The sequence below is a fragment of the Aptenodytes patagonicus genome, chromosome Z (genome assembly GCF_965638725.1).
Source record: "Aptenodytes patagonicus chromosome Z, bAptPat1.pri.cur, whole genome shotgun sequence".
Classification (NCBI taxonomy): Eukaryota; Metazoa; Chordata; class Aves; order Sphenisciformes; family Spheniscidae; genus Aptenodytes; species Aptenodytes patagonicus.
In genome coordinates, this window is record NC_134982.1 from 39108622 (window position 1) to 39125261 (window position 16640).

A 16640-nucleotide genomic window follows, 5' to 3' on the forward strand; every position below is an offset into this window, starting at 1 on the left:
CAATGGGTCAGGCAAAACCCAAGAACTTGTAATTTCCTTCCCCCAGACTAAAAGAAACTTTAATAGAAATATAGTGGGCTTTCCAGATGCACTGTACTGTGTGTACTCTGCTTCTGAAATTGAAAGTATAGACTTAACCTAAAAACACCCAACCAATGAAAAGAAGAGAGAGAGAAATGATCAACCATTTCTTATGATCCAAATGCTGAAGACTGAGTATGGGTTTTGTTTTACCTTGGAAGACTCTCCTCACTTCAGTGTATGCCCCTTTCTCCTTTCTTGCTCTTTCTCTTTAGCATGGACTAAGATGGCCTTCAAATCTAGATGATATTGTAATTTTTGTAAAGCCTCTCAGTGGATTCAAACTTCTAAAAAGATGTTAAAACTTGTCTACCCAGTTGGACATCCACTTTCTAAGGTGAAAAGTTAGCGGCGAGATGAAAACTGTCCTTATTATTGGATACAACTACTGTTCTAGTAACAGTGACTCACCTATGTTGAAAATGATTTTTTACATATTGCAACTTACTGCTAACCTCTGTCTGGTCACCCCAATGAGTTAATCCAAATTCTCACATATAACTTTGTTTTCAACAGCTTGATGTTAAGTAAAACTCCAAAACATTTATTGCCAAAACACTTAACCCATCCCAAAGATCAATGCTCTTATATGTTAACGACTTGGAAGGGTATCTTACTATTTTTTCTTTAAGAGAAATATGAATGTCTGAAATTAAGTGAACAAGGATTTATTTTGTTTCTGCATACAAAATTAGATGAAAATAGCTGGTTTTTTAAATTTAGATCAACACTTAGCAACTCTTATTCTATCAAAATTTTGTGAAAAAGCCAACACACACAGACAACTGCAGTCTATTTTCTTCCCTCTCCCATTGAATTAGAAAATTTAAGAGTTTAAGGATGATCCACAATTTGCATGAAATTCAGCACTAACTTGATACTGTAATTGCTGTCATCTCGCTTTTATGCCTATTCTCCTATTTGCTGTTTTCTTCCACCCTTGTTCTCAGTGTATAATAAAGCTTATCTGGTATTTTAAGGGTAAAATTATTCATTTCGCTATTTCTAACAAAACAGTGCAATAGTCATACCAGAAGTATTATGGGATTCCTCCCCTCCTGAAACTCAATTAATTTTTACCACAAAACTTAGTTAGAAAAGTCAAAATGGACAAAATTCCTTATGTATCTGGTATAACTAAAAGATAGGAAGTTGAACACACACTAGTAGACCAAACATTTTTGAAGTTGCTTTTAGATTTCCAAACATTTTCATATAAAATAATCAATAAAAATTGGAGTTTATCCCCTTCACATGCACCTCTTCCCCCTCCCCACCATCACCTGCCTTATGTCAAAAGTAACTTTAAAATTATACTCCACTCCTTACCCTCCCCCAATTGCACATTAAGACATGGACTTAAAAGAACAACATAACGCTTCAAGTATGCTTCATGCCAATCATCAATGAGAGTCATAACATTACTGAAAAAGTACACTTATTCTTGGGAAGCCAGAGAAGGACTTCCTGCAGAGTGTGGTCAAACAACATTTTAAATAAGAAAAAAGCCCCCCAACCCAATCCATATCCCGCCCTCTCAAAAAGAGTAAAGTGTAAAATTTTCTTTGGACTTAAAGAAACAGTATTAAGATTTACCATCTGGATAAGAAATAACCCCAATAGGAATTTAGTTTTACAGTGCTGCACAAACTGTGCACATGAAACAGTAAGTCATACAGATACTACTGTTCAGTTCTACACATACAGACTACATGTAGCATATAAGCATACACATGACATACTGGCCTGTCCAGAAACAAGATACATTTTTTAAGGCTGGTAAACCTGAATAAACCTTTGCATCCAGAAGTATATTTTTTTAAATTCTTTTCTCTCTTCATTGTGGGATTTGAACTTCTAATAGAAAAGTGGTGATTTAATCAAGAAACCATCAGCAATATGAGAGCACGGAGCTTTGATGTGAAACTGAGTACACATCCTCTCATTTGACCATGTATAAACAAGGATCCTAATTTTAAGGAATAACAGAAGGTATGAAAGAATACTCATTTTTACAGACAATAAATCCTTCTGGAAACACAAGCAGGTTATTAAACAGATACCAAAATCTGGAAAGTGTAAAGAGCATATATGCATGTTTGTGTGTATATATACACAGGTGTGTGTATATGTGTATACACACACATATATACACAATATATCATATATGTATTTATTCTAACATGTAACTGTATAAAAAACGTATTTTTTTCTTTTCAAATAAAGGGTTTTAATTTAGCAGTTGTAAAAAACCCAACAAGACCAGAAACAAAACCCCAAAACAAACTAAGCAGACCTTATACTATATGAACAAACAAAAATGTTATGCAAATAGTTTTATGGTAAAAGTGAGTCACACACTTGCAGCAGAGGAGTGTTGACACTCATAGTAATAAATAGCTCCAAATTAAGAATTTTCTACAACATTTCCTTAGAAGACAGGACCAGTATTTCTTCTTTTATGATGATCCTGCAGAACACCTTTGCTCATATATATTTAATTTTATAACATTAAAACAGACACAAAAATGTAGACTGCAAAAGACGCTGGATTCAGGATAGTATACATAACATTTTTTGTTAAAAGTCCTACAGGTTTATTCACTAAGGTTAGACAGCAAGTCATGTATGATCCTATTTGGTGCATTTTGTACCAAGATCAATAAATGGATAGAGCCAAGGACCTGCGGTCCAACCTGATGTGGTCCAACCCAGTGTGGCAGACAGGAAACAAAAAGGGACCACTGTTTGGTCCCCAAATTTGTATCTTGTTTACTGGAACTGCAGAAGTGGAAACAAGACTGTAGTGTTTTAAGTGACTAGAGAAAGATAGCAAGAAGTGGCATTTTAACATGAGTAAGGTTACTAGGCTTGTGGTAGTACTGCATCGAAAGAGCACATATGGGACGCCACTACTTGCAACATCTGGCAGTGTCATTCAATGACCCATTGACTTCAGAATACATGTATGCAATAATAAATAGATCAGTTACGTAATAAGGCAGTGTGTTGAACATGCATTCATCTTGTGGACTGGAACACCACACAGAGAGATACATGATACCGGACACATTCATTAAGACCAAGTATTTTTGTTTGTTTTTGTGTGTTTGTTTTTCAAGGCTACCCAGGCAAACTCTTCCAGAGCATTTTCTTCTTGAGAAGAGCGGTCCTCTGAGTCTTGTCACTTTTCCTCTCCCTTATCAAGAGATGATGACTGGCTTTAAGGGAAAATAAAGCTGAAGAGGGTTGTTTTGGTTTTTCCCCCCATTGTGATTGCATCATTCTGAATGTTTCATTTAAAGAACAGTTTTTGATGCAGCCAGATGCTGAATCCTCAGGAGGTTCCAGATGTTTCCAGATAACTCTGTAGTTTACGGACTGTGGTTTTGTCCAGTGAGCAAAGATCAAAGTCAAAGGTTGTATTTGTGATATGAAAGTGTCCAGTTTCTTCTATAAGATTTACTATCTGAAAGGAAAGAAAAGATGCAGTTGAAAATTTCAGCAGTTTTAAATACCCATTTTATGTATTAACATGCCACCAAGTATCATATGAAAGGCATAAAACAAGCCCAATTGCCCCAATACTTGCATGTTAAACCATTACTTCCTGACACGAACTATGGTCCAGACTACAGTACCTCATGGTTTTTTTTTTTTTTAGATCATCATCAACCATAATGCCAGCCTACCCATCTGCTGTTCCAGCAAACATTACCATTGAGAATATATTTTTCAAATGTTAAAAGAAAATTTGCATATTTTCTAAGTCGGTCTTTTAAAAAAAAAAAAAAAAGAAAGAGCACACCCCCCCTCTCCCCCCAAGCCCAAACAAATAAAAAAAATCCCAGGTAGATCTCGGTCTGGAATATTTACTGTGTGCATAGCTGCTAAGCAGGTTACTTTAGAAAATAATTGGCATAAGCCTTTCTGCAAGCAAGGGAAAGAAATAAATCCTTATAGAATCTAGTCCATATCAAATAAAAAATGTATTCAAGAGCTCCCACATCAACTGTTAGTTCACATATTAGCAGTTATTTCTTGAGTAACAGACTAAATTCAATTTTTTAAACCAAATCAACCATGAAAGACCAATGGCATAAGATCACTTCTTCTGGTGACTATTTAATCTATAATCACAGCTTTCATTCAAACAGGAAACAGAAGAGCTGTTAGGAGTTCTTGAGAAGAATAGGGACTAAAACATCTCTCCTATGAGGAAAGGCTGAGACAGCTGTGACTCTTCAGCCTGGAGAAGAGAAGGCTCAGGGTGGATCTTATCAAGGTGTACAAATACCTAAAGGGAGGGTGTAAAGAAGATGGAGCCAGGCTTTTTTCAGTGGTGCCCAGTGACAAGACAAGAGGCAATGGGCACAAACAGGAGGTTCCCTCTGAACATCAGGAAACACTTTTTCACTGTGAGGGTGACTGAGCACTGGCACAGGTTGCCCAGGGAGGTTGTGGGGTCTCCATTCTTGGAGATATTCAAAAGCCATCTGGACATGGTCCTGGGCAACCAGCTCTGCACGTCCCTGCTTGAGCAGGGGGGGGTTGGACCAGATGACCCCCCGAGGTCCCTTCCAACCTCAACCATTCTATGATTCTGTGAAATGAACAGTACTTACCTAACTTGTGCCTTTCTGCAGTTTTGACATTTTTAGTCTTTGAATTGTAGTCTACATTTTTAAAGAGTGGTCATACTCAACACTGAATTGCTGTAACAAGTAACTCCAGATATGTTAAGTTCTAGGACGTGCACCTACCTATAAAACCCATTCAGCATCTTGGAAAGCCAAAGCATTATTTGTCAGATAGGGCTAACACAGTGCCAACACACTATGGCTATGAAGTGAGCACACAGAAAGGCACCCCACCCCAAACCGGGTCTCTGGGTAGTGTCATGGACTGACAGAACATCGCTCTTCTGCTCAGTCTTTCCAACCACCCCTTCTGCAGCACTCAGGCTGGGCTCAATGTCTTGTTTGCATCCATTCAGTTCTAGGGCTTCCACAAATACCTCCACTGAAACACTGCTGCTAGATATTCCTTGCTTGTTTGAGCTTTATTACTCTGACTGTAATTCCTTTTCCACAGCTGGAGGAGATACAGATGTATGCACACATGACTTACAGGGCATACCTTAAGATGACAAATCTGGCAGGAATACACCAACTTGAAAAAGAACAATGAACTTAAACTAACTCTCTTGTAATTTTCCACTCCCCGTTTCATTATATAAACAGATATTTTTTCTCCTCAGACCGCAGAAGAAAAGACTATGTTGATGATAAATGAAATAACTTCATGTGTATTGTCAGGCATGGAATGACACAGCCCAGGGTGGATTAAACAGAATGGAAACAAGATAAAATAGTAAGAGGGAAATGCCTGCTACAGTAAAAATCTCCCTTTCCAATCACCTCCCATTTTCCAGGTTGGAAAAAAATAAAAGTAAAATCTGTTTAATTTGGTTTGCAGCTGTCCAAAATTCCAAAATTACTTCGGAACAATCCTGCTCTTATTAACACTTCATTTAAATCTGTGCCTCTTGGCTTTAATTTTTTTCCATATGGGAATTTTTAATCTAAAATTGCCAATTTCATTTGTCCACTTGTTGATTCATAGATTCTTGTAACACTTTTCCATCTCCTACTGTTCTGCAATTAACATGAGCGAACAAAAAAAATCAAATGGGACAAAACTGATTGTTACCAGAAAGGAAACTTTGATGTGTGTTATTTGTCATTCTCATTTTTGGCACTTTCTTGAGGCTCATCTAAGAGAGAAGCTAAAGAGTCAATCCAGCCTCCTTTTGTAAAGTTAGGAATCTAATCTCAGGTTTGGTCTCTGAATATCCATTGTATGATAAATAAATGGCTGCACATGAAGTTTACAGAAGCCGAGGCCATGAAGATGTAGCTACGCTGAACAATTCTAACGCTTCCTTGTGTTATGGTGGAAGAATACCACCCCTTATAACTCCCACAGCAATATATGTGATTTTAGAAACAAAGATTACATGAAAGTGTTAACATACCTATTTTTAAACCGCACTGTATATTTTTAAAAATTGATAAGCACTTTTATTGATCAGGTTCTGCTTTGGGCTTTTAAGCTCTAGGCCAAGGGAAATATAAACATTTTAAACATATCCATCATCCACCCCCAAGAAATATAGCCACTATGTCAGGGCACCTGGTAAATCAGACTAAAATGAACCCCAAAAGTTTTAATGGATATACAAAAATGTAGCAAGATAAATGCAGACAGCTCAATGAAAAACACCTGCCTGTATGCCAGTCAATGAGGAATTAATGACTTATAGTATTAGCATACGCATCCTTATGCTATTCAGAAATAGTTGAAAAAGAATAAAAGGTTGAGATTAGTTGCCAGGAAGTCTGACAGTTATAATATTAAAAACACAGCATTAAAATGTTTTATTCCAAGAGCTCAGGCTGCAAAGAACAAAAATATCCCATTTGTTCCTGCTATAGTAAGCTTTGCTTTTCTGCTGTAATTTACATCTCTGTTTATATAATGTCTCTCCAGCTCAGTTTCATCATTATTCATCATAGTACAACTATTTATCTGCCTTTAAACAAGCAAATGAGTGTGTGTGTGTGTTTAAAGAAGCCAAAGTGCAAGTAATGACAGTCATTTTTCAATTTATGGAGGGTTTTAGGCCATTTGATAGTTTCTAGACCTGCAAGCTGCCCCTTGCAGAAAATTTTCAGAAGATAGTTGCCATCTGAAGTTAAGCACCTTGTGGACATGAGCAATGTAATTTTCAGCAATGCTGCATACTCTCAATTTCTTCCTTATGCCTGTGCTGCCTAGTGCACTGGCTTTAAGGGGATTCTGATGCCTCAAAGTAAGAGGCAGTCTTACCAGAAATCTTGTTGCCTTTCGTGGGGTCATCAAGATCAACATCATCTGCACTGAAAATGCAGAGTTAGGAACCCAGCTTTAGCCAGCCAAATTTGAATATGTGGGATATGCAGCATTAGCATCTGATTGCAGACTCCATTATCCCTTCTATTTCACTGGAAATCAGAGAGTTAAAAAGAAAAAAAAAAAGCAGCCTCATGACTGTAAATCCCAAACCCTTTCTTTACAGTGAAAGAGGTGGGAAAGAGATTTCTTTTTAAAATATAATTTCAGGCCAATTTCTGTCTAACCATTGTCCAATATTCACATAAAAATTGTGCAGGTGATTCTCACAGGACTAATTTCTTGGTCAAATGTTCTTTATCACCTGCCTTCTCCCTCTTGCGCAATTCTTATGTAAGTATCATTTTACATCAGGATTACATAGCTACATATCCAGGCACTTGCAGTTCAGTATCACATCTCTCCTGCCTCCTCCCTCTTTTTTGCAGATTTATTTCAGCTTCCATTAACAAAGTGTCTCAAAGAGAAATGCCTCTCTTGGGAAAAAGCCACATTCTCAAACAGATACATTCTTCTCATTTCCAACTCGGCTGCATTCCTGTTTGCTGTCATGCCTATGGACTTGCTAACAACTGAGATTGCAAAAACCTGTCTTCTCCTTTTCACATCCCTCAGCATAAGTTTCAAAAGACAGCGCTTTTGAATGATCAATGCCTTCATTCTTCTCTTGCAAGTCCCTTCTCTAAAAATTCCCTAAAAGTCTGTGGGTAGCAGACTTTGACATGTACAACAGATTATTACCTGCCCTGACATAAACTAAAGAGATAACAGTCACCACTCAGGAACACAGAACTCCACCACCATTCCACTTCAACACCCCCATCGCCTTTAAAACTCTTGCAGCTATTTACAGTTTTCTGTTGCATATTTTTGCACTCAATTCCTCTTCTCATGCAGTAACCACCATCCCTTTCTGCAGTTTTATCCCTTGCTCTCCTGGCCTTTGTACTTCCTATAGTCTCTATATACTCGTATTTCTTGGTCTAGAAGTTTCACATTCATTCCTAAAAACTTTCTCAGCTCTGTACTCTTTATTTCTGCGCTCACCGGAAGTATTTTACATTAATTACATAGCTGCAAAGCAGTAAGTACATTTAAGATGGGATGACAGTTTATTTGTAATGCAGAGAAGCACTGATTCTCTGCAAGTTATCCTTTCAATATTGTGAACATATTTCTGTAAACTGATAAAATCATATGAACTAATGAATTGCAGAATATTAAGGGATTAAAGGCTTTAAAACTAAGCTGCATTATTTGTTTTGTAACAGCATAGACCATTTGCTAGTGCAGACTGGCTAACAGACAACTGCTAAGTAACTTGGCCCTTCCATTGAATTCTGGCAGACCTGTGGCCAGTATTACGCAGTTACCAGCTATCAGTACAGAACTGCACCGCTGTCCTAGCCTGCACGGTCCCACCATAAATCCAGCTTTCAGTGGGGCTGTACTGACTGCCTGCACACACTCCAAATGAAGGGAAACAATCTGCAAGAACAGTTCCCCAGTAAACAAGGCAACACCAATTCTACATCAACCTAACTTTTATAATATAACTAATTAAACACTATGCTATGAGGAGTCATGGACTACAGTATTAAAATTGTACTCTTCACATGAGTTGCAAGGCGAAGGTCAATGAATGAATGCTTTCTCATCTGATAAATACACCCAGGAGAAAAGAAAAAGTCTATCTTTAGTTTAAAATGCATAAGAATATACTGTCTTTTTCATTTACTTAGAATAGGATACTCTAAATTTCCAGCTCAGTTATGTCTCTTTTCACACAGTTTTCCCTTGTATTAGTAACTTACCATGAAGCAGATTATAACAGTACTCTAACAGACTGAAGAAGCTTTAGTGGGCGATCCCATCATTTTTCTAACAAAGGTAAATATTTCTTGCCCACCAAATACAATTAAATGCTACTAGATGAGAAAGAAGATTATGGATTCAACTTGAACCATCTTATTTACTTGGAAAATATTTTTTAGGATGACAGGAGGATTCCGATTGGAAGGGATTTTGCTAGTCCCAGCCCCTGCCCAGAGCAGGCTCAACCATGGGGTCAGATCAGGCTGCTCCGAGCTTATCCAGTCAGGATTCTAAAAGCTCCAAGGATGGAGACAGCACAGTTTCTCCAGGACTCTGTTCCACTGCTAGACCACCTTCATGGGGAAACGACGTTTCTTGCTTGTTTTTGTCTTTGCTTTGCAGAAAAACAATTTCACATGAAGCCACTTAAGCCCTATGCTCTGCAGGCAGTCGATACAGCTCCACTGAAAGCTGGATTTATGGCCGGACTGTGCAGGCTAGGACAGTGGTGCAGTTCTGTACCGATAGCTGGTAACGGCGTTATGCTGGCTACAGAGGTCTAGCAGAAGTGAAACCATTCAAAAGCCTTGGATAACTGGGGAAGTAAGCGCTCAGGAAGCAAAGCTAGGGCATGAATTTAGAATACAGTGGCTTTTTCAGATTAACTTTTTATGCAAACTCCTTAAGAATTAATGAATAATGTAAAGTGGAGAGGGTGTTCCTACCTTTTAGCCTCCTGCACAGTAATTTCCCAATGTAGATAAAAATTCGCCTCTGCCATCATTCTGAAAGTGTGCTTTGGTTCCCTTTGTAGACAAAAGGGAACTTGGGAAACAACAGTACATTAAATATGAAGGATGACCAATATGCATCACTGTGTATCGTAACTTACGAAATCTGACAAAACTATCAGAATTCCTCTTTAACTAAGAATAACCTTAACCAAGGTCTTCCTTTCCACTGACCTCTCAATTGTTTTCTCATCTTTACTCACAATATTGAGCCTGAACTAATAAACAGATTAATGCTGGCGCTTACAAAATATTTTTAAAAAACTTATCCAAGTGTTGAGAAATTTGATGAGTGATTGCAATCATTTAGAAGTGGTAAAAATTTCCCTCTTTACAACGTGTCCACAACTGGCACATAATTGCACTGAACATAATAAAACCATCTGTGCTACAATTACACCTGCTTTGTTAACAGTGCTTATTGTTTAATCTTCACAATTTGTAATCCAATAGTACCTGACAATGCCATCCAAAACAACGAATACTATTCTTTGCTCTTACTATTGGATAATCTTTCAATAAATTCGGAGCCTTCTTGGTTTGCACATTTTCATATTTTACTCCTTCCATGACTTCAGAAGACCCAATTACTATATTGTCATTTGCCCAAAGTGAGTTTTGCTTTGAATTCCATGTTTTCTGTTTGCCATAGAAAACATCTTTAATTGTTTCTGAGAAAAAGCCAGTCATTTTCAGGAAAAAGCAACAAGATTTTTATCAAGTCATGGTGCACAGCTATATCCATTCTCCCATCCTCTTTTCATAATTATTGGTACAGTATGTTGAGAAACATAAAAATGAATTGGTGAAAAATTTAGCTCAGATAGGCACTTTTTTTTTAATTTGTCATTCAGTGTGACAACACAATTTAAAGTATGTGTAAAAATTCCCTAAGCTTCACTGAAAGTGGTAATGGGCTGTATATGGATTATACAGGCTTGAAGGCTATTAAACCTGATCATAGAGTTTTAGATGAAGGGGAAAAAATATATGTGACTTCACAGTTTCAATGAGCACACTGTGATATTGCATGAGAGTGCTCCTCACCTGCTGCAGTACATGTCTCTCTCTCAGTGTCATTAATCTTCTGTGGAGCTCTACTAGTTCATCGAGATATGCCTAGAAACAAATCCCCCCCCCCCATAAACAACTTGTTAATTAAGTCATAGCTATGTATTTCAAAAACTTCAGATGTCTTCAAAAACAAAACAAATTGAAATTTTATTTTAAATCCTCTTTGAGCTAAATTTTCTTATTTAGTAGTCTGGCTTTCTCTAGCTTAATGCAACCCAGATGTAAGTATTTGTGGGTTTTCTTAGATACTTCATGCCAATGAAAATCCTATCAGGTGGTCCTGATTTTCTCATCCATCATGAGAATGGATGATTCCATCCATCAACATGGAATCAGGTGGTCCTTTGCTGTAGAAGAGAATCTCTGTATCTCAACTGTGGCAAAAACTGTCAAACAGACTGGGGATGCCGAAACAGCATGTTTAAAAAACATCTCCCACCTTTCCACATAAGACCCAAACCCAAAGGCTCACAATCAAATCCCTCTTTTTCTCTAAAGCTACGCAATTAATTTTCTGTGTCGACAAGGAGATCTAAGGAGCGAAAGATCAAGCAAGATTAATCCAATGGTAAATTCCACTGTCTTCCTTCCTGCGATGTCAAACATGTCTCACCTCTCCACCCAATTATCAACTTTCTCCTTTAGCCCGAGCCATCAGAAACCTTTTTTTCTCTTAAGCAGAGAGAGATACAGCACCCAGCTAAAGAAACCAAAAACTGTATGGATCAGGCCACTGAAAATCTAGAAACATATACTGAAACTTTGGTCTCCTGCCTCACGTTATCACAAAGTTGACACTAATACTTTTAAGATATGAACCTTCAGAGGAACTTGTCCACACTGGGAAATTGTGCTATGTTCATTCTTAGAGCTAAGGACTTAGAGCTCTTACCTATGGCCAGCTGACATGATTTTAAACAAAACTGTCTTCTCAGTGTTAAATGGTAACTGTTGCTTCATATCATTCTAGTTAACATGCTAAATCACACTGTCCCTTCCTAATGCACAGCCCTCAGAAAGGATTCTGGAAAATAGATTGATTTTTTTTTTTTTAATTGATTGATTTATTGGCTAGGAATAAAGCTATGAATTCTCCTCTTCAAAAATTATCACCTAATCTGTGAAGCACAATGCAAACTCATGGTGGAGAGTAGATAAAATAAATAATAGATGGCAGATTCCCAACTGATGACATTTACCAAATCACCATATGGATTTAAGAGAAGGAAAACACTTTCAAAACAGGACAGAAGAAGAAAGAATTACAGAAAAAAAAGATGAAAGATCTGCACCTAAAGGAACCCAAAGCAAAGACGTACTAATTACTAAGATTTTCATTCTGTAACAAAGGTTGGTGTTTAGTAAATACATTAATATCACATTCTGGACTAGTTTACTGTTACCTCATTCTCATTTACCTTATCACAATCCCCATTCTTTATTTGTTTATCAGATTTGTTTTGCTTTATTGGACTTTTCACTTCTAAAATCTAGAAAAGAAAGAAAATCCTGTAAAAATTAAATGCATCACTGGATACAACTACATATGAAAAATTCTGCTATCAGTTAATAACACGAAATATAAAATGTGGAGCTTTTCATTCTTTAATCTATACAACCTACTCATATATTTCAGAAAAGCAGCAGCTTACAGCAGAAAATGCTGAGTTGCTGGAACGAGGTGATACTGACATTACTAATCCTTAAAAGAATTAATTTCATGTAATTTAAAGCCTCCTCAACACTTTTTTGTATCTTTTGCATGCTGGTAGGATAAGAGGTCTGATTCTGCAGATACTGGAGAGTACCTCAGCATCATTTTGTGCCTTTGAAATATCACATGATCAGTATATTTTTCCTGTTCTTTTTTTCCCCAATGCTGTCTCTTTTCTTCTACAATAGAGATTTTGAAACATAGTCTTTGAAATGACCGCATGAGTTGTAACTGAAAAAAAAAGTGTTTGATGGTAATTTCTCCTGCACTTATACGGTACCTTTCCTTCAATGCCATACAAAGCCATTTACTACCACATATACAAACCAAGAATGCTTCATCCAGTATTGAACCACAGTCAAGAAGAGCATGTCAACAAGCAGCAGAACACCATGCTTAATATGAAAATTTTAGGACTAAAGTGAAGAGTATTTTGGGGAAACAGAACTGTTGATTGTTCTTCCAATTTTTTCACACACAACACACATTTTTTGAAGCTAAAAGTAGAGTTAAAAAAAAATAAATCACCATGTTATTCCTAACCTGGAATATGATCAGTTCTTCTGAAAAACATCAGAGGAAAATAAATGATCACAGATGATGGGAGATTTTGTTTCACATTTCATTGTAAGACTAACATCACTAGCATGATTATCTCCAAAACCACACTGGACAGTCACAACACGGGACAAAACTCAGCAAATAAAACAAGGAAATAAGGACTGTAAAAGGAAGTCTTCCAGTCTAGCAAGAAGCCTCACTGACAGCTTTCTGTAAGTTCCCTCTCATTTCTACTTCCCTTGATATAAATGACTAAAATTGCGTATCTGCTCCCCAGGGTGATCAGCACCACAAGAATACAGCAGGCAGGCAGCTATTTCCCTATATATAGAAAGTGACTGCAGACCTGAGTTAACCTTACCTAAGGATTTACTTAGCCAAGAGCGATGCATGGCCAGAAAGCAAAACATACTTTTCCAAAGAAAAAACCCAGTTCTTCAATTCAGCACCCCCTGGGGTTACTGCTGTGTAGGCCAGTGGAAGAACAAGTCTTGTTTTGAAAAAAAAAAAAACCCAGACCTCTAGGCATGGATCCAATACCTTTTAGATGCTTTTCTTGTTTTTAAAGGAAGAAAATTCTTGGTTTCAAATAGAACCTTAGCAAGGACACAGTATATTTGAAAAAGTGGCTTCCTTACAGTGCTCTTGATGTGTAGTTGAAATCTAACATCCTAAGCACTCTTGTTTAGATGAGACACAGCACTAATCACATCTGAGGAAGCTTATAGAAACATTAACTCCATCTTAGCACTTTAGTTCTATGAATGGACTTAGTCAACACAAGCCTGATTTCATCAGTCAAAAGCATCATCCTGGCAAGCAGCACTATGCTACCAAGCAGATATTTCAAATGTGGCTACGGTCCATACAATTTGAATTCTCATAATGCTTCTCTAAATTTCTGATTTTCAGCTTGATTATAAAATTCAGCTCAATTATAAAAATGGAAGAAGGTACGTGACATTCCATTTTAGCTGGCACACTGCTATTGTTTGGAGTGTCTAAATGCGCAGGTAGACCTTCTGTTAGATCACTGAAGGGGAAAGGAACATGAAAGATGTGACTGAGTGGGCTGCTGATATTGAGACTTAAAATTACTTAACAATTGCATTGCCTCTGTAGAAGTTAGTATTCATTACACAATAAGCCATAGATAGGTGTTTTATTTTTCTTGTGCTTACGTCTCCAGTAAATGCAATATTCTTCATCTTTATAGTTTCCTTTTTTCCCCAAAAGACTCTCTCAAAAACTTGTAACTTTTGTACAGATCAACATAGAAAAGCCTACAGAGTTTCTGGTGGATAGTAAGAATGCTTTCCGGACATGGAATCTCCTTCCTCTCTCTGTGCACAAACTACTCCCTAGGTTTTTTTCCCCATGGTGTATTTGAACTGACATGAATAATAATGTTTTGGTTTTGCACTATCAGTAAGCTTGTATTGGAAACCTTGTTAGAAAAACAATGACAAGTAAATAATTTCTGCCAGATAATTGAAGCAGTTAACCTAAGATAATTGAAGCAGTTAACCTAAGAGATATAGGAAAGACTCATCCATTAAAACTCACCATCTAAACCACAAACTTTTGTTAATACTTGTAGACTTTATTCCAACTATATCAATACTGTAAGCAGCCATTTATTGCCAGTTATTAAATATCATGACTGCTTTGTGTATGATCCAACTGACACTGAGAGTGAATTATGGCTCCTTAAAATAAGTGACAAATTATGTATTTTATAAATTATGATTTTTTTTAAAGAATAACAGCTTTTATGTTTAATTTTTATATTTAGAGAGGCTTACTTTATCGGTGACTGAGGGTGAGGTAATTCCCAAACTGTAATTCTCATTTGTCCCTGATGTATTTTGTAGGTCTATGTTATTTAATTTCTTTTCTCTGAAAAATAAAAAATACCCTACTTTCCTACCTCAAAAATAATAACAATGTTAGCTCTTACGGATATGGAACAAATACTCTGATAGTGAAGTAAAAACTATTGTGTCTTCTAGTGAAGTAAAAAATATTGTCTCTTCCAGATAAACACTGGTGGGGGGAGAGGGGAAGAAATGAATGAATAAACTCCTGAGAATGAGCCTCTTGATACGAACTGTGTCTACTGCTAAGACAAACCCAAAGCTGTATCAATTGTACAACTGATGCTGTAAAACCAGTTTGCATTGTTTACCTTACAAAGCTAATTCATACAAAAAGGACGCATTTCTTAAAATACCGATGAAAACATTATTTTGGTCTATAGTATTTGCTAAACCAAATACTACTTCTCCTGAAAAAAACACTCTTATGTCAGTTTACAGACTAAGTAACTGCACTGAAGTAATCAGAATGTCGTATCAGCTGCCCAGGACTGCATTTACGAATCCTGACTTTACCTGGTTGTTGTTGGTTTTCAGTAAAGGTGGTGCTGGTTCATGATGTAGTGGTGAGGAAGCTGAACTATTGTCACTGTCACTGCCATCACTCAGACTAACCCTATGGAAAAACAGAGCCAAGAGATTACACCTACAGACAAAACGCTGTTAACAGGGGTGAACTGAGCTTGCACGTTGAGGTAGGACACTAAGAATGACCCCTTGCTAAGCAAGCCATCATTAATCAAGGTCATGTGGAAGAGAGGCATCCGGGCAGGGCCCCACTCTGGAAAAAGCTCTGCGTAGCATGGAGAACAAGGCTGTCTGCCTGCACTTGGCTGAGATGACACGTCCAGTTAATAGCAGCTAACATTACAGAAACAGTTAAATATTTAGAACATTAAACTGCTGTTCCTGGAGCGAGTCTGTATCTCTGTTCATGGCGACGAGGAAGGAGGAAAATGTTTTGTAGAGATACTTTTCTGCTCTTCTAAAAGCTTTCTGAACAGCTGTACTTCCCACTTGGACAAGTGCTTCACTGAAAAGTTCCTTGTTTTTCGTCATAAATAACACTCTCTTTCCTGGCTAAAGTTTAAAAACTTACTATCACAGGAGAGGCCACGTGAAAAAGCTCAGCTTCTAGTCAGTCTCAGCCTTCATTTACTTAGGAACAACAGGGAGTATTTACTTGTTGGAAGAAAGAAAAACAGTTATTTGGGATAAAACAAAGGTAGAGAAACATTAGCCTTAAGGTTTTGTTAAAAAACTAAAAAAAAACCTCCACACTTAGAGACAAGTTGAGCTTAAGACAATCCTTTATACAATCACTGACACGAATAAATTCTCAAACTGCTGGTCATCTTGGTCTTTTTTCTCCTTGATTCCAGCTGCTAAAGTGCACCAGGGAAGCAGCTGACATTCATGAATGTTTTCCTATTACCTTCCCATTTAAGCAGTAGCTGACACTGGCACACAGGTGCTGTGCACTCACAGCAAAACTCCATGGATCAGATGAAGAACCCACTAGAAAAAGGTTCAAGAGAGAGAGACTGTTTCAGGTTTTCCATAACCTTCAACAACATTCAGATGGAGCTTCAAGCTGCCCGAAGAATAGATGATTTTTGGAACGCCCTCTAGGCGTTGCAGCTAGGATGCAGAAACATTTTTTAAAAAGTAATTTCTGTGACAGATGCTTGCTTTACCTTCTGTCTGCACTTTTACACATTACTGACTGCATGCAGCGCAGAAATTACTTGGAATTCAAATTTAATTGATTCT

General features: G+C 37.3%; 1 protein-coding gene across 3 annotated transcripts in view; it reads right to left on the reverse strand.

Annotated features, from left to right (window-relative positions):
- Positions 1-1269: 1269 nt before the first annotated feature.
- The window catches only part of MLLT3 (MLLT3 super elongation complex subunit), a 140361-nt gene continuing 124990 nt past the window's right edge, over positions 1270-16640 (reverse strand). For all 3 annotated transcript variants that reach the window (XM_076362492.1, XM_076362490.1, XM_076362489.1), the window contains 4 exons: positions 15384-15483; positions 12134-12205; positions 10689-10760; positions 1270-3550 (listed from right to left, as the gene is read on the reverse strand). In XM_076362492.1, coding sequence (XP_076218607.1) covers positions 3419-3550; positions 10689-10760; positions 12134-12205; positions 15384-15483 — 376 coding nt within the window. In that variant the 3' untranslated portion in view covers positions 1270-3418. The remainder of the gene's footprint in view (positions 3551-10688; positions 10761-12133; positions 12206-15383; positions 15484-16640) is intronic.